At 45.3% G+C, this 22,890-nt stretch overlaps 1 protein-coding gene across 1 annotated transcript in view; it reads right to left on the reverse strand.

Moving 5' to 3' along the window:
* Positions 1-22,583, reverse strand: part of itih3a.2 (inter-alpha-trypsin inhibitor heavy chain 3a, tandem duplicate 2) — a gene marked incomplete at its 5' end in the record, with an annotated part of 29,864 nt that extends 7,281 nt beyond the window's left edge. Inside the window, 9 exons of the mRNA XM_081357625.1 lie at positions 838-954; positions 1,176-1,344; positions 1,429-1,545; positions 1,637-1,765; positions 18,108-18,218; positions 18,324-18,486; positions 18,599-18,703; positions 18,804-18,970; positions 22,470-22,583. Of these exons, the coding sequence (XP_081213751.1) occupies positions 838-954; positions 1,176-1,344; positions 1,429-1,545; positions 1,637-1,765; positions 18,108-18,218; positions 18,324-18,486; positions 18,599-18,703; positions 18,804-18,970; positions 22,470-22,583 (1,192 nt within the window). The remainder of the gene's footprint in view (positions 1-837; positions 955-1,175; positions 1,345-1,428; positions 1,546-1,636; positions 1,766-18,107; positions 18,219-18,323; positions 18,487-18,598; positions 18,704-18,803; positions 18,971-22,469) is intronic.
* Positions 22,584-22,890: the final 307 nt, after the last annotated feature.

A 22,890-nucleotide genomic window follows, 5' to 3' on the forward strand; every position in this document is an offset into this window, starting at 1 on the left:
TACTGGAGAAAATTAATATGATGTTGTATTGTTTCCTAAATTAAATAAATGGCCTTTTTATTAGGGCTGGGAATTGCCGTAGACCTCCCGATTCAGTATTACAAAAATATTTAGCTGCCGATTCTGTATGCATTGCATTTTTTGTATGTATTTAGTGTTTTATACATTTTAGCCCTCAGTGTCCTGAATGCTATTAATGCTATTAATAATAATAATAGATTTAAACCAATGATGTGGAGTCCAGTAATTAAGTGTCTTCAAAAATACACGTGAAGACACGCATTACAAGCAATAAAACGAATTGTGTTTTCAATACGGATCTGCGGAAGGCTTAAGCTGCCAAAGTTTTCCGTACAAGAGCAGTGGACTGTGTTTTTCTTTTTCTCAACATTATTAATAATAAAATAAGCTTAATCAACATCATAGACAGCGGCAGCTCGCTTTACGCTTCATTTACCATTATAAGATTTTTATTTTGGTATATTACATGTTTTGTCCTTTCTGATTACAATCCCTTAATCAATTCGCTTCACACAAGTTTCTTTTGCAGAGGCAAATACCTGCTTGTGCCTGACTATTTTGACCTGGCACATAATCTTAAAAATGTGAGCTGTTAGCTCATCTGCTTTTCCTAATTTTTTCCCCTATAAAGCCATAGCACTCCTCGGTACCCAGTTTGAAAACCCCCGTTGTACAGTATTTTGAATGCCCATTAAAGACAACACCTTTTGAGCTAAGATTACTTGATTATTACAAATTAATTGATTTAGTTATAGTAATTATTACCAAAGAAAGTTTAAAACAGACTTGTATTCTCAATGCAAAGCCAATACACACCAGAACTGGGTCGGCCATCAGTCAGTAGGATGATCATAGACATGTCTGGGAAGAAGTCACTTTTTTCTGAGGTAAGCATGTTCACGGCATACAAAATTCCCTCATTTATATCAGTCACTGATGGAAAAATATGAGATAATGTTTTAAATACAGCAGCAGTGATTTTGGCATTTAATGTGTGGAATTCTATGTAATATTTTTTCTCAATAAAACCAGTAATTTACTGTAAAATAAAGGCGTTATACTGTGTTACATGAGAACCATGGCTCTAAGTGTCAAGAGTACTAACAACTAAGCCATGATTTCAACCTTGTGCAGGGTTTACAGAATGTACTTACTGTGTCTTGCTTCAATAGTCTGGACGAATTCTTTTGCTTCTTTCACATTTTCTGGTGTGGCTTTGCCAAGAGATGGTCTCCACGACTCTATAACGTTATCAAACATGACCAGCCCAAAGTAATCATCTTCATGCAGTTCACTTAATATGGTCATCAGAGCTTCACGAGTCTACCAACAGATAATCGGCCAATGACTTACATGTGCGAACTAGGAAAGTGGATGAAAAGTATAGAAAGTATTTGTTTGACTTGCCTGTTTCATCTTCTCTCCCTCCATGGAGCCACTTCTGTCTACCACAAATACCACATTCTTAGGCATTTGTGGCAAATTATCTGGAGCAAAAAAGTGTACAAAGTAGCCATTTACTATCTGAAACAGAAACACAAGAAAACACCACCATCAGAATAATGCATGATTAGTAAGAATTTCATTGCAAAAAATGGCTTTGCTGATATTGTACCTGAATTTCACCTATATTCTGTGGGTGGTTCACATCATACTTGATGAATAAATCTCCATCAATCAATGTCCCTTCACAGTCTGAGCATTTTTTCTGCTGATCCAATGTAGGAGAGAAGTACACATGTGCCTGAGGACGAGCATAGAGGATCAGTGTTATGAGGATAGCAGGAAGTGTTTAGACATTACAAATTTTTATTTTTGAAAATGAGGTGTTTTTAGACTCCTTATTAGTGAAATGAGATGCTGTGTGTTCTGGTAGTAAGATTGTAGTTGTAATCAATCACTGGATCAAAATGCTTATTACTAGAAACTGTCGCTTGGTTAGGACACAGTGTAAGGTCAAACAAATTAAACTCCAGGGGCCATGTATTTTCACTTTGCACCTACCTTTGACTAGATATATGCCTAAACAGTGCAACAGGTATTAATTCTACACAGGACTTAAAATGCATTTTACGTCCAAACTAGTCTGTACGTCCAGCTGCTGCAACCGACTCCAGGTAATTTGAGAGTTTAAAATAAACTATACTTTTTTTTTTGTGAGACATTGAATTTCAGTTTTGAGATAAAGCGGCAATTACAAGAAATTAAGTAGCAGTGTGAGATATACTCACAATTGTGACATTTAAAGGCACAACCAGGGTCCGACATTAACTTTTTGGCTCACCTGCCACGGGGACTGGTAGATGAAAAAATCCACCAGCCAAGCATATTTTTTACCGGCCAAAATAATAAACAGCCCCTTTTTTTTGTCACATATACATTCATTTCAGTACTTTTAATTGAGATAATAAGGTAGGCATATTATGTTGAATACAAACATAAAAAATTGTCCAGAGCAAAATTTGAAATGTATAATAAAAAAAAATAAAAAAATAATAATAATATATATATATATATTAGGGGTTGCACGACTACTGATTTCTGCTAGTCGATTTCTTATCAAAACAATACTCGAGTTACTCGACTACTCGTCGTTCATGCTACTGTAAATGAAATAGCTAGATCTTATCAATAAACATTTATTAATTCATAGCCTAATGCAACAATTACATAAGTAAACTCTCAAAACATTATAATTATGACATTTCATTTTTAAATTTTCATGTACAAGTCTAAAGCCAAATAAATAGCCGTTCTTGCCTTTCATTTCAGACGTCTGCTTCTAGGGGCCGTTCACATATCGCGTCTTTTCCGCGTTCAAGGTCGTTATTTCAAATGTAGGCGCGCGGCGAGCGCGCTCATAATGAAAGAAACATGGTGCGCTAGTTTTTCCAGGCGGGTTTTTCCTTCTCATCTCCAGAAATATATCTAGTAGTAAAGCTAATGCAAGGGCTAGAAATAAATGAATCCTTTGCTGAATGATACTTCCTCGTCGTCATCATGGAGAGCGCAGTTTGGTTGCATAGCGACGACAGACGCCGCAGGAGCGCAAGCGCTTGTAGGAGACAGCGGCACAGCCACGCGCGCTTTACACACGTTTTTAGACGCAATATGTGAACGGCCTCTTGCAGAGTAGGCCAATTACAATATTTTTGTCATCCTTGATGAAATACTTCCACACATCTGACGTGTGTTGTCTGTTGGTGACGTTCGACATTTTTAATTCATTTATGGTTAATGGACGCTCGAGTAGTCGATTGTTTCCGACAGCGTCGAATAGTGGTTGAAGTAGTCGATCTATCGACTACTCGACTAGTCTATGCAAGCCCTAATATATATATATATATATATATATATATTGATCAAAATGAGAGAAATATATGAAATATTACTCTCATTGGGGTGAAAGCATTTTTTTTTTTTTTTTTTGTTTTGTTTCCTGACTCATGTGGAAGGGAAGGCAGAACGTACTCGGCCAAGTTACTTACGTAACCTCGGTTCCCTGAGAGATAAGGGAATGAGTATTGCGTTGCAAACGCTATGAGAAAACTAATTTTATCGAGAAAAGAACGGCCATGCATGGTGTGTAAAGCAGAAGCAGCCTGGCCAGCGGCGGAGTATGCACGATCCGTGAGTGCTGAAGACGCTCTGCACGGCTTTGATGAGCAGGACACAAATGGGCGGCGACCGCTTCTTCCAGTGGCGGGAGCTTCACATATCCTTTTTCCTCAGCACCGTCAACAGATAGAGCGTTAACTGTACGTACACACCGCCGCCGACTTGAGCTACAAAGAAGCTCTGGCCGCCCTGTCAAGGACGCTTGTCAAAAAGTACGGGAAAGCTTGACGCTTGTCCGCTCTGAATAGTGAGTGCGCGCGCGCGCGCGGGGCCGGGGCTCACTCTCTCGCTCTCTCTCTCTCTCTGCTCGTTAGAAGGCAGAAGAGCGCGTGCGCGCTGACAATTTTATTATTTTGGTATGAACATTCACCCGCCACTGTGGCGGATAGCCTTTTGAGATATACTCGCCAAACGGAAAATCTACCCGCATTTGGCGCTTGGCGGGTGTTAATTTCGGACCCTGGGCACAACTAAAAACAAAATTGTGAGATATAGTCACAATTTGAGAAATAATCAATAGCCCCTTTCACACATACAGTCTTTACTGGTAAATTACCTGTAAGAGATAATGCGTGAACAGGACCTTTTTTACCAGTAAGGGAAGTTGTAACATTATCAGTAAATTACTGGTAGATGCTCTGTGTGAATGCAGAATGAATGAAGATTACCGGTATGATCACGTACGAAGTCAGGACACGCTGACGTAAGAAGTCTGTTCCCTTACGAGAACGTTCTCTCGTACTGCGTTGAAAACGCTGTGGGAAAACTCCTTTTCTCGAGAATATTGAAGCCTTTATTTTAAAACGCATTGCTGCAGCACATGCGAGAGCTAGAAGCTCGCGTGAGCGTGCTGATTGGCTTGTGCAAAGCAACTGCACGAACCAATGGCGGAACAGCAGAGGAGCGCGAGCCAATCGGGGCGCTTGGCACTCTGCCAGAGTCAAGCGCGCGAAACTGCACGTGACAGAAGAGTATAAATACACAGAGAATCCGCCATTTGACAGATTTTAACTCCTTCAGCTTTCGACTCACCTCGTCGCTGATTCTCTCCGAGTGAAGCCGCTCGTCGTCGAACAGCCTTCCAGCGGAACTGCTTCGCATCCCGGCGTCTGCCAAGCTGAGCGTTTCCCTGTGGCATCCGACGAGTATCCTTTTTCTAACTCAAAAAGAGCATTCTAAGAGAGCAAATCGCTGTTTTCACAGCGCGCGGCATTGTTGCAAATGCCGCTCACCGTGTGTGACTCATGCGGGGTCTCCCTGCACGCCTCTGACACACACTCTCTGTGTGTTGCCTGCCTCGGCCCTGAGCACGCCGAGGCAGCGCTCACTAAAGGCGGCTGCCTTCACTGTGACGGAATGCCTGTTGCCACGCTCCGTGCCAGATCTTCCGCCGCCTCGCTGAGTGTTCCCGCCCACCTTCCATCCTCGGCGCCCCGTGAGCCCCGTAGGAAGAAGCGGCGCGATCAGAGGCCTCCTGAACGCGCTCATCTGGATGAATGCACGCCGGGTCTCTCCCCGCACGCTTCGCCCGCGCCTTCATCTCCAGTCCTGTTCTCTCAGAGCGACCAACGCCCCTCTTCTGAAGCGGCAGGTCTCGTCTCTTTCGGTTTGTCCGAAGAACTGGACGACGCTGTTTCTATGGCGACATCTGAAAGTGAGGAATGGTCGGGCTCCGCGGACCCCGCCCCCCTCTCTCAGCTGGATCCTGTTGACACTCGAGCGAGCATCGACGCCGAACTCTTCCGTGTCATGTCTCGCGCTGTCGAAGAACTGGGACTAGACTGGCTTTCCCCAGCTGAGCCTACCTAAAGCCGCCTCGACGAATGGTACCTGCCGGGGCGCCAACAGGCCCCTCGTCAACGTGCCGCCCCCTTCATGCCCGAAGTTCATGATGAGCTCACTAAAAGCTGGCGCGCGCCCTTTTCAGCGCGAACGCGCTCTTCAGCTTCTTCAACGCTCTCCTCTGTCGACGGCGCTGAAGAGAAAGGGTATGTTTCTCTACCTCCTTTAGAGGAAGCGGTCGCTGCACACTTATGCCCTCCCACTGCTGGGAGTTGGAGGGCTAAAACAGTGCACCCCTCTAAGCCGTGCAGGACCACTTCGGCTCTCGCCAGCCGCGCTTATGCTGCCGCCGGCCAAGCCGCCTCTGCACTCCACGCTATGGCGACCCTGCAGGTGTTTCAAGCTAAGCTCCTCCGCACTATGGACGAGTCTGGCCCGGACCCAGACACCTTCAAAGACCTCAGGAGTGCTACAGATTTGGCGCTGAGGGCCACAAAGACCACCGCGCAAGCACTGGGCCGCAACATGTCTAGCCTGGTTGTCTTAGAGCGCCACTTGTGGCTCACGTTAACGGAGATCAGGGACGCTGACAAAACCGCCTTCCTCGACTCTCCAGTCTCTCCATCCGGTCTCTTCGGCCCTTCTGTTAATGGCTTCGCTGATCGCTTCACGGAGGCTCAGAAAGCTTCAAGTGCTATGAGACACTTCCTGCCCAGACGCTCTAGCTCGGTCCAACGGCGCCCCAAGAGCACGCCGCGACCAGAAAAGCCCGCGTCTCAGGTTCCCCAGCCCCTCCCCGCGGCTGACACCACTCGACGCCTGAAGCCTGCAAAACGATTCCCGTTTCCCAGGCGCCAGGGCCCTCGACCGAAGCTGACGCTCGACCACGAGCCCAAGAAGCCGTCCTAACCGGCAGGAAAAGGGGTCTATGTCCCGCCGCGGCCGGACCAGCCCCGAAGATCGCTCGAGTGCTTCTCACAGCCCCCTCTTCAGTTCAGGCGGCTGGAGCAGTTGTGTATGCAGACAATGGGCCCGTCACGTGTTACGCACCCCTGCACCCAAACGCTGTTTTAACAGCGACCCACACAGAGCACAAAACAAGCAAAATTTCTCCCCTGGCCTCATATCAGTTCGAGCCCCCGTCTCCGGGCGTTCCAGATATAATGATGCCTCTGGCTCTTCGGGCTCTAGCTTGGCAGGCTATCCCAGGAGTTTCAGAATGGGTGATAAACATTATAAAGCGCGGCTACTCGCTTCAGTTTGCACGCAGACCCCCGCGCTTTCGCGCTGTGGTTCAAACCTCGGTCAGCAGCACATTACGTCATGTCCTCCGCACCGAAGTATTAAGTCTGCTAGCAAAAGGGGCTATCGAGAGGGTTCCCCCCTCTCTAAGCGAGTCAGGCTTTTACAGCCGTTACTTTCTCGTTCCAAAGAAAGACGGCGGCCTGAGGCCCATTTTAGATCTCAGGCGTCTGAACAAGGCTCTCATGTCACGGCCGTTCAGGATGCTCACGACCAGACATATACTGGCGCAGATTCGCCCAGGCGACTGGTTTTTCTCAGTAGATCTGAAAGACGCTTACTTTCACATTCAAGTGAATCCCCACCACAGGCCATTCTTGAGATTCGCCTTCGAGGGGCAGACATACCAGTACACGGTTCTACCGTTTGGACTGGCTCTGGCACCTCGTACATTCACGAAGTGCATGGATGCAGCTCTCTCCCCCCTGAGACAGCGGGGAATGCGCATTCTAAACTACCTCGACGACTGGCTCATTCTGACTCAGTCAGAGGCGGAGTCACATACTCACAAAGCCTGGCTCCTCAGCCATCTAGAATGTCTAGGGCTCAGGGTGAATTTTTCAAAGAGTATTCTGTCACCCAGCCAACGTATCATGTTCCTGGGGACAGTATTCGACTCCGTTCTTATGAGAGCATGGCCCTCCCCGGCCCGTGCTCTATCGATTCAGCGGCTCGCCGCATCGTTCACGAAGGGCTCTCATGCACCCCTCAGAACGTTTCAGAGGATCCTTGGCCTTATGGCCTCAGCATCATCAGTACTCCATGTTGAGAAGTTGTGTGTCCCTAAGCGTTAAGGTGCCAAGCATGTGCCACACCCCACTTAGCTTGTGAATTTTCCTATTAAGTTTTAGCTCCACCCACCTAATCTCAAGCCAATTAGGACACTATCAGGCCTTATAAATTGCACCTGTGCTCACAGCACCTTCATTCTGGTGCACATGGATGCACTGTGCAGAGGACTGAGTTCTTCCTTTGTTTTTCCCTGCGTGTGTGTATTTGACCATGTAAGTGCTTTTTTGACACTTAATAATTATTCTGTATTAAGTTTATCCTAAATGTGTTTATTTTGCTGTATTTCTTGCTTAGGCATGTTCTTTAATTATTTACATATGTATTTGAGATTTATGAGTAGATGGCTTCATGTATTGTTTAAATTCCTTTATTTCATGTGGATTTCATGTTATGTTTATTGTGAACTAAAACATTGTATTTCTGTTCTTGTAGAAACCACACGCTCACACACATACATTCCTAATAAAGAAAGATGCCGTGTAATTGAAGTGACTAGACTGGATTGTTCTTACCGACACCTCCACTGGTTTTCAAGCCAGCCACCTACATCTCTCTCTCAATCCTCCTTTTCATGGTCCTTCGAGCCGGAGCTCATTGATGATCAGTGGATATGTCTAGTCACTCCCTGCCCTCATTGTCTCAGCATGAGCGCCCACGTCGCCAAGCTCAGCTCCCCGCACGTTATGATGATTTCATCCTACAATATCCTCAGCGGTCGCAACCTACAGCAGAAGCACCAGAACAACAACTGCTCCATCCTGCAGATATTCCTGGTACTGGTCCTCATTATCAACCCTGGAAAGAAGATGAGTCTGAGGAAGAGCCAGAGGAGTTGGAATTGCCCACGGAGGGAGACATTCAGGAGGATTTTCCACACCCTTATTCACCTGTCCTATCTGAGAGAGTGCAAACCCCTGAAGTTGAACACCAACATACCTCTCCAATAGCTCCCATTCCTGATACTCAGACTGCACTCCTACAGCAATTGGTAGAAGAATTAAGAAATCAGGGTAGACTAATCCAGCAGTGCATGCTTAGGAGCAGCACCCATTCCTCACGGTCTCGCTTGCCATCCCCTTGCCCTGATAATCTTAACCTTCAATCAGCAGCATCTCCACAAGCCCATACAGAGGACCATAGGCCCCCTCCTCTCCTACTTCAGCCACAGCTTCCATCTCCTCTGCCTCCTGTAAGTCGTGCCCCTCTTACCCAACCTATGCCACAGTCGTTGCAGAGCACGAATCCTCCTGGCTGTGGTCAGTTTCCTGTCACATATCAAGCACCAGCCTCATATAACCCCATGCTCCCAGCCTATACACTGCCAAACCAACCTTTGCCTGGTGTTTTGTCCTATTCTGTCCAGCCGGCATACCAGCCTCTCAATGTGCAGCCCCACCACCTGACGTCAGCTGCCCCTCTAAACCAGCTAGTTCCTCCTATTGGCCCCCTGCAGTTAAACCATAGGAGGGTAGAAGGTCCTTCTTTCCCTGATCTCACGAGGGAGGATGAATGTCAGTACATGATGTTAAAGATGGCCCTATCCAACTTGTTAGATCCAAGAGAATCAGAGCAATATAAATACCACATCCTATTGGATCATCTAAAGGTGGACCAGGCGAGGAGACTTGCTTTGGCTTATGTTTATGCTCCAGATCCTTATACTCGAGCTATACGAGCCCTAGATGAGCGTTACGGTCAACCTAGACAGCTTGCTTTGAAGGAGCTCCGGTCCATCATGGAGATGCCTGTTATTCGTACAGGTGATGGTAGAGGCTTGGACCAATTTTCTCTTCGAGTGCAAGCATTAGTAGGCCTCCTTCAGTCCATGGGCCCTGAGGGTCTCTCTGAGCTTACCTGTGGCTCACATGTTGAGCGACTTCTAGAGAAACTTCCCCATGAGCAGTTCTGCCAGTTTAAGAGATGGATATGCTTGAGTAGACCAGGTTCCCTTTCCTATAACCTCCTAGATTTTTCCAACTGGCTACAACAAGAAGCCCGCTGCCAGCCTAGGAGAGAAAGGACATTTCAGCCTATCCGGCAGAGGCCTCCTCCACCTCCTCACCCATTAAGAGGTACAACCATACTCCATGGTATTAAAACCTCCTCTCATATGACCTCCTCCAAAGCCCAAGTTCCCTCACCGAAAGTAATTCAGCCTCCTAACAACATGGCGGAATCCTATCCAGTGTGCGCTTACTGCAATTCTACTCAACATCATGTCAGTAAGTGTGGTGATTTCCTCCAGCTCACCAAAGACCAGATAACTAATTGGATCAAGGAACAGAGACGTTGTTGGCGATGTTTACGAGATCACTTTACAACCCAATGTAACCTGAAAGGACGCTGCAGCCAGTGTAATGGGAAACACCTACACATCCTATGCAACGTTAATCAGAGGCAAGTGCAAAATCTATATCTTGACCACCCTAGTGACTGCAATAAAGTACTACTGAAGGTAGTTGAAGTGACCCTGCGCAATGGAGACAGATCCTTAGACACTTATGCCATACTGGATGATGGGTCCGAAAGAACAGTCCTCCTTCACCCTGCTGCCCAAACACTTCAGCTAAAAGGTAAATCTGAGAGTCTACAGCTGAGAACTGTGAGACAGGATGTTCAGACTCTTAATGGAGCTTCTGTATCCTTCACCCTTATTCCTAAAGTGCATCCTAATAAGTCCTATGTCATCAGTCAAGCCTTCACTGCTGAACCGCTATCCTTGTCAGAACATTCTCACCCGGTGAAATTCCTCCAGCGGCGCTACTCACATCTCCGTCAATTCCCTCTCAAACAGCTTAATAGAGTAAGGCCACTTCTCCTTATAGGAGCTGATCATACACACCTTATCATCCCAACACAACCTGTCAAATTAGGCCCTCCTGGATCCCCTGTAGCAATTAAGACCCGGCTCGGCTGGACACTGCAGGGTCCTGCAAGAGATCTTTCTAGCTTATCTTCTACTTGTTCTCATTATATCTCCTTTAAATGCCCACCTGATGACATCCACCATAATGTTCAGAAACTATGGCAGATTGATGCGTTACCACAGAGAACCATGAAAGCAGTGGTTCGGTCCAAACAGGATCAAGAGGCAATGCACCAGCTTGAGACCCAAACTATCAGGACACCTGTTGACGGCGTTCTACGATATGCAGCACCCCTCCTCCGTGTAGACCCCTGGCCCCCTCTGAAGGCCCCCAAGGAGGCAGTAATTTCCTGTCTCCGCAGCTGTGAAAGGCGACTCCTTCAAAATCCACGACAGGCAGAGAACTATACTGGTGAGATCCAGAAATTAGTTAATGCTGGGTATGTCAAAAAGTTGTCATCCTCTGAAATAGAAGATACTCCTGAGTCCTGGTTCATACCCCACCACAATGTGCATCACAATGGTAAAGATCGCATTGTGTTTGATTGCTCCTTCTCCTTCCGAAATCAGTGTTTGAACTCGCAGTTACTTCCTGGACCAATCCTCGGGCCTTCCCTCCTTGGAGTTTTGCTCCGTTTTAGGCAGCACAAGATTGCAATCAGTGGAGACATTAAATCAATGTTTCACCAGGTGTGCCTATTACCCCAGGATAAACCTCTCCTGCGATTCCTCTGGCGTGACCTGGACTGTAAAGTTCCCCCAACTGTGTATGAATGGCAAGTCCTCCCCTTTGGCACAACCTCAAGCCCTTGCTGTGCCATTTACATCCTCCAGAGGATCATCAAAGATGCTCAGGCAGATGAGTGCATTCACAATTCCATACACAGTAATTTCTACGTGGATAACTGTTTACAGAGTTTCCCCACTCCAGAGGAAGCCAAAGATCTCCTTAATAGCCTACGCACTACCCTCTCCTCTGGTGGCTTCGAAATCAGACAATGGGCCAGTAATGATCCTCAGGTCATCTGTCACCTCCCTCCTGAAGCCAGGTCAGAACAAACAGAGCTCTGGTTATCACACCATCCTTCTCTTGATCCCTTAGAGTCTACTCTAGGCCTCCTCTGGAACTGCCATACAGATACTCTTAGATACAGGCACAGAGCCATTGAATCTACTACTCCAACTATGCGTCATATTTACAGAGTCCTTGCTAGCCAGTATGATCCTCTTGGCTATATCCTCCCTTACACCACAAGAGCCAAAATCATCGTCCAGCACTTATGGGGAAAGGCACGAGAATGGGATGACCCTAATCTCCCTCATGATCTCTTAAAAGCCTGGCTTTCATGGGAGAATGAACTTCCTAACCTCTCCACCATCACTTTGCCTCGCTGCCTCACACCTCATTCAGTAGACACCTCCTTAACCACTCAAGACCTCCACATCTTCTGTGATGCATCAGAGAAGTCCTATGGTGCGGTTGCCTACATGCGCACAGAAGATTGTCAGCAGCAAGGGAATGTGTCCTTCCTCATGGCGAGGTCCCGCGTTGCTCCCAAAAAACAACTTTCCATTCCACGACTTGAATTATGTGCTGCCCTCATAGGAGCTCAGCTATTCAGTCTCCTCCAAACAGAGCTCACCCTCCATATCAGAAAGACTATTCTGTGGACTGACTCTACCACTGTACTCCATTGGCTCACCTCTGACTCTTGCCGTTACAAAATTTTCGTTGGAACCAGGGTAGCTGAGATTCAGGAGCTCACTAAAGGCCAGGAGTGGTGTTATGTGGATTCTAAGAACAACCCAGCAGACGACCTAACTAGAGGAAAGCTACTTGCTGAACTTAGTAGGCCCTGCAGGTGGAATCAAGGACCTGCCTTCATGTTTCAATCCCCCGAACTGTGGCCCACTAGCCCTGTCATAGATCAGTCTGATGATGCTGAAGAGTGCCGTAAGCCCAGCTTCTGTGGTGCTGTATCTCTCAGTCCATACCCCTCCATCCCTGACCCCAGTCAATTCGCCACCCTCCAAGATCTCCTTTACTGCATGGCTGCATCTCTTCATGGAGCGGCAAAGCCTCCATCAGCAGAAAACTATCGTGATTCAGAGACAGCCATCCTAAGACAAGCCCAGGTGGATTCCTTCAGGGATGATTTAGCCTGCCTTCAAACCCAAAAGCCCCTTCTTCCTTCAAGCCGTTTACTCTCCCTTGCCCCAGAGCTAGACCCAGCATCAGGGCTTATTCGAGTTGGCGGAAGGTTACGGCGAAGTAGTGATCTACCCCCTGATGCCATTCATCCAGTAGTCCTGGACCCTGCCCATCCAATCACAACGCTTATAATTAAGGATTGTGATGACCACTTACAACATCCTGGGCGAGAGAGGCTATTCGCTGAGTTAAGGAGGCGGTACTGGATCCTGAGGGGTCGTGAGGCAGTCAAAAAATATCAGCATAGGTGCCCGAAATGCCAACAGTTCCGAGCACATTCTGTTATTCCCCAAATGGCGGATCTCCCTCCCGCTCGCCTTCGCCTGAACACACCTCCATTCTATTCCACTGGGATGGATTGTTTTGGGCCCTATACAGTAAAGATTGGCAGACGAACTGAGAAAAGGTGGGGAATAATTTTCAAATGTCTGACGACTAGGTGCGTGCATCTTGATCTACTCAGTCACATAAATACAGATTCCTTCCTGATGGCGCTCAGGCGCTTTATTGCTCGCAGAGGTAAACCATTTGAACTACTCTCTGACAGAGGTACCAACTTCATTGGCGGTAAGAGAGAGTTACTTGATGCCTATCAATCCCTGACCCCTGACCTTCAGGAAGCTCTAGCTAAGCAGAGGATTTCCTTCAAATTCAATCCTCCATACGCACCTCACTTTGGTGGAACCTGGGAGCGTGGAATACGCTCCATCAAAATCGCTCTGGAGACTACCCTCGGTGCTCAAATTGTCAGTGAGGAGGTATTACGCACAGTAATGATTGAAATTGAAGGCATCTTAAATTCCAAACCCATAGGCTATGTGTCTTCTGACATTGCTGACCCTGACCCGGTGACCCCTAACTTGCTGCTGATGGGGCGGCATGATGCTTCCCTTCCTCTGGTTACATATCCAGACTCTGAGCTCCACAGTCGCCGTCAATGGCGTCACAGCCAGATCCTTTCTGATCATTTTTGGGCCCATTTCCTTCGAAATTATCTTCCCTCTCTCCAGTCCAGACAGAAGTGGCGTACAGATCATCCTAACCTACAACCTAACACTGTTGTTCTAATACTAGATCCTCAACTTCCCAGATCCCAATGGTCAGTGGGTAAGGTCATCTCCCTTCATTCCAGCAAGGATGGCCGTTGTAGGGTTGCTGATGTCCAAGTCAAGGACAGGACATATACAAGGCCCATTGCCCGCCTCATTCCTCTTCCTGCCCTGCCTGATCTCCCCTGATTGATCAAATTTGCTATACAAATTTGGGGGCGGCTGTTGAGAAGTTGTGTGTCCCTAAGCGTTAAGGTGCCAAGCATGTGCCACACCCCACTTAGCTTGTGAATTTTCCTATTAAGTTTTAGCTCCACCCACCTAATCTCAAGCCAATTAGGACACTATCAGGCCTTATAAATTGCACCTGTGCTCACAGCACCTTCATTCTGGTGCACATGGATGCACTGTGCAGAGGACTGAGTTCTTCCTTTGTTTTTCCCTGCGTGTGTGTATTTGACCATGTAAGTGCTTTTTTGACACTTAATAATTATTCTGTATTAAGTTTATCCTAAATGTGTTTATTTTGCTGTATTTCTTGCTTAGGCATGTTCTTTAATTATTTACATATGTATTTGAGATTTATGAGTAGATGGCTTCATGTATTGTTTAAATTCCTTTATTTCATGTGGATTTCATGTTATGTTTATTGTGAACTAAAACATTGTATTTCTGTTCTTGTAGAAACCACACGCTCACACACATACATTCCTAATAAAGAAAGATGCCGTGTAATTGAAGTGACTAGACTGGATTGTTCTTACCGACACCTCCACTGGTTTTCAAGCCAGCCACCTACATCTCTCTCTCAATCCTCCTTTTCACTCCAACTAGGCCTACTGCGCATGCGTCCTCTTCAGCTGTGGCTAGCACCTCGGGTGCCACCCCACGCCTGGCATTCAGGCCGATTGACTATCAAGGTGGATCAGCGCTGTGTTCAAGCCCTGGCCCCTTGGACGAACGCCAGCTGGTTTCAGCAGGGCGTGAGTATGGGGGTGGTCTCCAAGAGGAGGATGATCTCAACAGACGCTTCCAACTTAGGTTGGGGAGCCCTGTACGAGGGCAGGCCTGCCTCCGGCCTCTGGTCGAGCTCGGAGAAACGCCTACACATCAACTGCCTCGAAATGAGGGCAATTTTTCTGGCCCTGAAAACCTTCCTCCCATACCTGGCTGGACACCACGTATTGGTCCGGACGGACAACATGTCAGTGGTATCTTACATAAATCGCCAGGGCGGCCTCAGGTCCCGCAACCTGCTTGCCATAGCCACCCAGCTACTATTATGGGCTCACACCAATCTGCGCTCGCTCAGGGCAGCTCACGTGCCGGGCACGTTGAACACGGGAGCAGACATGCTCTCTCGGGGCAGGGTTCCCCCAGAGGAATGGTCTCTCCACCCTCAGACGATTCTCCTGCTTTGGGAGGTCTTCGGGAAGGCAGAAGTAGATCTCTTCGCCTCAGAAGACAATCGTCACTGCCCAATCTTCTTTTCAAAGAGCAGGGATGCGTTGGCCCACGACTGGCCCAGCCTTCCCCCCTATGCTTTTCCTCCGGTCTCGATGCTCCCTCAGGTCATCGAACGGATCAGAGTCACGAAATGCCCAGTGCTCCTGATAGCTCCTCTATGGCGAACCCAGTCTTGGTTTCCGGAGCTGATACGGCTGTCTGTGACAGACCCTTGGCCAATCCCAGTGAGGCGCGACCTTCTGGCTCAGGCCAGCAGAACTATATGGCATCCCCGTCCCGATTTGTGGGCCCTACACGCTTGGCCACTCAACGGGTACGCCAGGACCTCCCAGAGGGCGTCCTGAACACGATCAGGGAAGCTAGAGCTCCGTCTACCAGACGCCTCTACCACCATAAATGGTCAGTGTTTTCCAGCTGGTGTTTAGCTCGAAACCTCGACCCACACACTTGTGAAATTTCAAGAGTGCTATCTTTTCTCCAAGAGATGCTGGATGCGGGTCGATCCCCCTCCACTCTCAAGGTATACGTAGTAGCCATTGCTACACAGCATGTTTTGGAAGCAGGAGCCTCCTTAGGAAAATGCGACCTTATAGTTCGCTTCCTTAAGGGCGCCAGAAGGCTTAACCCGCCTCGGCCGCCATCTGTCCCAGCATGGGACCTTTCTTTGGTTCTGCGGGCTCTTAAGGGACCTCCCTTTGAACCACTTCGGTCAGCCGACCTAAAACCTCTCTCCCTGAAAACCGCCCTGCTGTTGGCACTGGCGTCAGTCAAGAGAGTAAGTGACTTACAGGCGCTCTCTACTAGCGCGTCCTGTCTGGAATTTGGCCCCAATGACTCTAAGGTCATCCTTAGGCCAAGACATGGATATATTCCTAAGGTGCTCTCAACTCCGTTCAGAGCCCAGGTTATTTCTCTGTCAGCTCTTCCCACCTCAGAAGAGTTCAGTGATGTTCTCACACTCTGCCCTGTCAGAGCTTTGAGAATTTATTTAGAGCGTTCAGCCTCTTTCAGACAGTCTGAACAGCTTTTTGTTTGCTTCGGGGGCCGAACCAAAGGTCTTCCTGTCACGAAGCTCACGCTGTCCAGGTGGATAGTGGATGCCATCGCTCTGGCCTACACCTCACTGGGCCTTACATGTCCCATAGGTGTTAGAGCTCACTCCACGAGAGGCGTCGCCTCGTCGTGGGCTTGGTCAAGTGGTGTTCCTATCGAAGACATCTGTGCGGCGGCCGGATGGTCCGTCCCGTCCACATTTGTGAGATTTTACAACCTGGAAGTTCCTGCTCTGCAGGCACGAGTTCTCTCTATCTAAGCTCTGGCTCTGCGGATCCAGGCTGGTTTTGACATTCTTTCTGTCACACTTGTGCGACGACCGGCTAGTCTGTTTCGTCCACACTTGTGAAACTTTACAACCCAAAAGTCCCTGCTCCGCAGGTACGAATTCTCTCTAGCTAGGCCCTGGCTCTATGGATCCAGACTAGTTATGAAAATGTCTATGCAGGGCGTTATGCGGCGGCCGGCTGGTCCGTTCCGTCCACATCTTAGACCTCTATGGTACCTGCCTTATAGGCATGAGTAGTCTCTATCTAACGCTGGCTCTGTGGACCCAGACTAGTTTTTTGACTCAGACACTGGTTGTCATCTCGTGTTGTGGGATTCTTAAGACTGGCCCTTGGCCCAGCTTTATCTGTTTGGATATCTAAGGGCCCGAAGATTCGGTCTCTTTATCCTAGGCTATTCTGTACTTCCTGGAGCTCTCGGTGAGTCAGATTGGCCAAAGACAACAAGCACGGCGTTTTAAATAGTGTTCCCACAGCGTTTTCAACGCAGTACGAGAGAACGTTCTCGTAAGGGAACGTACTTGGTTACTTACGTAACCTCGGTTCCCTTAGAGATAAGGGAACGAGTACTGCGTTGCCTTGCCGTGCTATTGTCTCTTATGGCAGGTGTCTTTTCGCTTCAGTCGATTTAAACCTGTCAAATGGCGGATTCTCTGTGTATTTATACTCTTCTGTCACGTGCAGTTTCGCGCGCTTGACTCTGGCAGAGTGCCAAGCGCCCCGATTGGCTCGCGCTCCTCTGCTGTTCCGCCATTGGTTCGTGCAGTTGCTTTGCACAAGCCAATCAGCACGCTCACGCGAGCTTCTAGCTCTCGCATGTGCTGCAGCAATGCGTTTTAAAATAAAGGCTTCAATATTCTCGAGAAAAGGAGTTTTCCCACAGCGTTTTCAACGCAGTACTCGTTCCCTTATCTCTAAGGGAACCGAGGTTACGTAAGTAACCAAGTACGTTTTTCTGACAGTTTTTCTATGTAAATATGCGCTAGATGGACATCTTTGACCGTTGCACCACATCTCGCTCGAGACTCAGCCTTCTTTTTCGATCATAGGCGTTGTGACTCTGCAGTTTGATACCATAAAGCGTGTCTCGTGTTTTTAAGAGCAAAACAGTGTTCTGTTTGATCATCCCTTATGCCTGTCATTCAGACATCAAAAACGTTGATAAACGGCTGACGAAGACACCGGCGCAGCGTTTAAAGATCACTTCTGACTGATAACACAGAATTGACCGGTATTTTGGTGCTGATGTGTGAATGATCTCTTGCCAGTAAAAAGCCAGAACGGCGTTGCTTGTGTGAACAGCGTATTTTTGTATTTACCGGCAAAGTCATTCTGGTAATTTTACGGTAATTTACCAGGATTGCTGTGTGAAAAGGGGCTATTGTCTAAGAGATTCATATATATATATATATATATATATATATATATATATATATATATATATATATATATATATATATATATATAATATACACAGTATATATATTCACAATAGTTGCAATTATAAGAAATAGTTACAAAAATGTGCAACTGCCTTTTTATTTTATTTTGTTGTTTTGTGTATTTTTATTTTTTCATTTGACTAAGATATAAACAACAGCCTTCCATATCAATCCACCAATGTATGTTGGGGATTGTTCGAGAGTTTTCATTCTAACCTTTTTATCAGCAACAGTTTTCTCCACTAGAGGAAGCAACTCATTGGTGATGAATGTACCATTGACATCCACAAATGCAATTCCGTTAGGTTCATAGATATCTACCACAATCTGTTGAAGAGAAGACAGGACTGATATAACATAGTTTACAGTATTTAAATATTTCCACTGAATATGTTTAGTAAAAAGAGTTTGAGAGAGAAAGTAATGATGAACCTCAAAATTCTGAACCAGCTGTTTAGGTCGGACACCTATCATGATCTCATAGCTGCCAAGATGGCGCTGTAGCAGCTCTTCGTAAGTAAGAGTGAATGTGACGTGGCTCTGGGGTGGGATATTCACAGAGACTGAGAACTTGTCCATGTGCCTCCCTGAAGCCCTGAAAAAGCAAAAACAACTCTGATATCTGATCATTGAGATTAGCAAATACTGAAAAGCAAATATGTGTACTCTGTCAGCATTCCAGAGCTTTGGCGTTGACCTGTACTCACTTAACCAGACCAGCGGTCTGGCCGGATGACACGGCGCTCTCATACTTCTGCCTGGCCTGCTCCCTTTCCTTCACTTCACTGACATATATCCTGCTCTCAATCTCTCTGAAAAACAAACACAAAGAATTTCATTAGGTCATAGTGGGTTTTGGGCATGTCGCAAGTGTAATGTATTTATAGCTTGTGTAAACAAAGGAGGACTAACATGCTAAAGTTGGTGATGAAGGCTGTTTTTGGCAAGTCCACCTCAAAGAACACTTCCTGTGATGCATTGGCTGTGTTCAGGGCTTTGGTGGTCATGACTGTGTGAGCAAAGCGAGACGCGACCTTGCAGTCCACTCGCATGCTTTGCACTTCTATCTGAGAGAGAGACTGAAGATAGTAAGAGAAAGTTAAGGAATCTGCTGTACAGTTGTAACTTATATTTATACACACACACACACACACACACACACACACACACACACACACACACACACACACACACACACACACACACACACACACACACACACACACATACATACATATATACACAAAACTAACACATTATTCTCTGCCATCAATTATGGCATATCACAGACAAAGACTTGCTTTCAATGCTGTGCAGTTTTATGACTAACTTTGCAAAACCACGCCCACGATTTTTTGCTTGTAATTGAAAATAGGGGCATGTGAGCTATAGCCAAGAAGTCTGTGTTTATGTATGTTTACTCCAAGATGAAAGCTTGGTTGTTATTGCGTCTCTCTAAACTGACACGAAAATTTCACTGCCGCCAATGTGATTTTTATTTTTATTTTTTGACACTGCGAATAAAGCTGGTCAACTAATATGTTTTGTGCTTTTGGTCACACACCTAGAGCTGCTGCGGTTACATTAAACTACGACTTGGTGCTGCTCAAGAATAGAGTCTTTTGCTAAGCAACAGTGTATATTAGAGGAGGAATGCTGAACTCTTATTCTGTGTATTCTTGTATTTGTTGTGTGAAAAATTGCAAAAACTTAACATCTGTTTGAAAACATGAAATACAGTTTTACTTTCTTCTCCAACAATCTCTTAGAAATCTGTCAGAAATGAAAAGTTGCACTTTGTGTACCTAGGTAACCGGCCCGGGGCTTTCCTGCTTCACTAACCATCTTAGATTTGATGTGTATATAGTGGGGGCGGCCATTTTTAACTTGAAAGGCTTCCGGTGTCGGCCGCTTCCAGTTATTTTAGCTGTACAAAAACAGCCTGTTATCCTGTTTGATGTTGGATATTTATGTATGTGATTATAAACCCCATTGGTCTTTAGCGTAAAATAGTTTCACTGTTTATGGCACTTAGTTAATAGCTTACTTCCACACTGAAAAATAAGGTGGATAAATGTCACCTACTGTCAGAGAGTCAATTTGCATTTTCATTCAACCCCATGTGCCATTTTTTTCAGCATTGGTCTGAACAGAAAACTGCATTCAAAAATAAAATTTTCATACATTCGTTTTGAAGTGAACTGGCCCGGTTTAGCACAGGGTGTAGAATTTTTTTTTACAATTTTTTTTTTTTTTTTTTAAAGTTAGGTCACATTTTCCATAAGCCCAATGACCAGACCATGTATCATAGATTATGGATCTTAGTGAGCCCTCATCTCAGGTTCCAAAACAACATTCACAGTATGTAAATCACAATTTTGAGGGAAAAAAAAAAACTCAATGGGATTGCTGATTATTAATTGTTTAATTCTCTAATTAATTTAGTTTAACATTAAATTACCTGAAATGGCACTGCTGTGAAGTACTGTACTCTTACTTGTCAATGTTTTACATCAACAGAAGGTGAGAAATTTCACATGTAATATGTTTAAAACTATATGGAACTTCCATGGAACACCAAAGGAAAAATTTAGTTGAGAAATGTAGTTTCTAACCAATTCTACTTTCTCTCTCCAATGAAAGTGGATAGGACCAGGGGCTGTCAGGCTCCAAAAACGGCATCAAAGTGTCATAAAATTAATCCATTTAAATTGTGCACTATTTTTCAAGTTAGGGTTGTCACGGTACAACATTTTCAGTAGTCAGTACCGATTCTCTGTACCAGTTTCGGTACCAGAGCAAAAACTGTTGAAAGAAAAATCAATCCCGTTTTGTCTCGTCTGTTGGTTATCACTGTCAATCATCGCAGTTTATTATTCAGTTGACAATCCAGAATTGACAATCTAGTGTACTTAGCAGCATGAAAAACTAAACATGTATTCAGATTGTGAATGGGTAATAAACAGAAAGCAACAAAAGAGCCTCCCTTTATAATCACTAACTGTGCTTTCACATCGCCGCCAGCGAGAGCGGCAAAATTTGCTCTGGCCGCCCTGCCAACAACGCCGTAGAAAGATTTGTGGACGCTCTGACGTAGATCGAATGCTTGGTCTTTTTTAAAACTTTATTTAAAAAAAATTAAATTAAAAAATTTAAAATCTACAAACTTAAAATCTACTTTATTTTACAAAGCAAATAAGCATGTTGATCGTTATTTATGCAGACTGACCAAATGGGTTTAAGTTAACCTCATTGAATCTTTTAAATGTGAAAGTAAGAAATTGATTGATGGAGAGAACTTAACAATTATAGTGACATGTTTGCTAAGGAAATAAACCAATTAAAAGCCATTTATGTGGTGTTTCTTTTGTGTTCACGGTTAAGTGCTAATCTAATTTGCATTCCCGCTGAAAAACAAGTGTTCTAGCTCGAAAATGTTGCCTATAAATAGTGTTGCGCGATCAAATTCACATGATCAACCTCTCCTCTATTTTGCTTGGGAACTAATGTGGTCGGAACCAAAGTTTACTCGACTGCGTTCTCTGGAATCCGCCGAACAACAACAGAACAAAATCATTTAAAACAAGAGCCAGAGCAAATACTTGTATTACAATGTATTTTTTACCTTGTATTGGCATTTTTACATTAAGAAACTAGAAAATCAGATACTAGCAACACTTCCGTGGATATTCTGTATCATAGCAACCAAAGCGTCTCAAAGCAAGGTTTATACTCGACGCGTCTGCACGCAAAATGACGTCATTGCGGTGTGGGCGGTCATGCGCGCAAGACACCATTTCGCTTGGCGGTGTGCACAGCTTTTTTTTAACAACGCGAAAACTGAAACCTTTTGAACAGGATGAAGATATACATTTTTTTTATTTAGTACAACCCTTCGGAAGCAGCAGAAGATACTTGCATGTTTCCCGAAACACAAATGATGTACAATTTACCTTGATCTTCAAATTCAAAAAGTTTTCATCCCCCAGCTCTTAATGCACCTTGTTTTCTTCTGGAGCGTCAGTGAATGTTTGAACCTTTTTTAATAGTTGTGTATGAATCCCTCGGTTGTCCTCAGTGTGAAAAGATGGATCTCAAAATCATATAGTCACTGCTGGAAAGGATTCAAATATGCAAAAGAGGCTGGAAAACTGAAGAATTTTTAGGACCTGGAGGATTTTTCTGAAGAACATTGGTCAGTTTAATTGTTCAGGACAAGGGTCACAAGAACAACCATAAAAAAAACAAAAAAACAAAAAAAAAAAAACAGTTGTGGATCATCCAGGTAACGACGCACAATATGAAGAATCAAGGGTACATAAACTTTCAAACGGGTCATTTCTGTAATTTCAGCTTTTTTTGTCTTGTGGACTATATGTAAACCTCTTTTATGTAAAATATCTTATTCAAGACAGTACTAAATAAAAAAAACATGCATTTTTTTATGATCCCTCTTATTTTGTTGAAATTATTCACATTTTTCACAGATTCTGCAAGGGGTTCACAAACTTTCAAGCACCACTGTATGCTCTTTATGTAGATTTGAGAAAACATGAAGCACATAATGTAAAATCTTACCTGTTTTGCTGAATTATTGTTTTGATCTCTGATGGTCGTAGTGTCTTGAGCTTTAGCAGTAGGAATCACACAAATACACAAACACATCCACAGCATGACTTTGACTGCAGACATGGTGAAGCCTGGCCCGAACTGACTTTAGCTCTGCCTGTAAATGTTCTTAAACGAGAGTGAGAAAGAGAGAGACCGATGAATGAGTGCCTGTGTGTGTTGTACGGGCACTGTAAGAGTTGCCAAAGGGGTGTGTGAATGTGCCCAATAATATTGTACATTCTCCACTGCCTACTCACTCCATCCACCCAAAACAGCAGAATTCACCAATGACAGCCAACTAAATTATTTTCTAATTATTTTCACCCAAAAAAGAGAATTAGCCCATGATTTACTCATCCTCAAGTCATCCTAGGTGTATATGACATTC

The sequence above is a fragment of the Scardinius erythrophthalmus genome (assembly GCF_964197995.2).
Source record: "Scardinius erythrophthalmus genome assembly, chromosome: 25".
NCBI lineage: Eukaryota > Metazoa > Chordata > Actinopteri > Cypriniformes > Leuciscidae > Scardinius > Scardinius erythrophthalmus.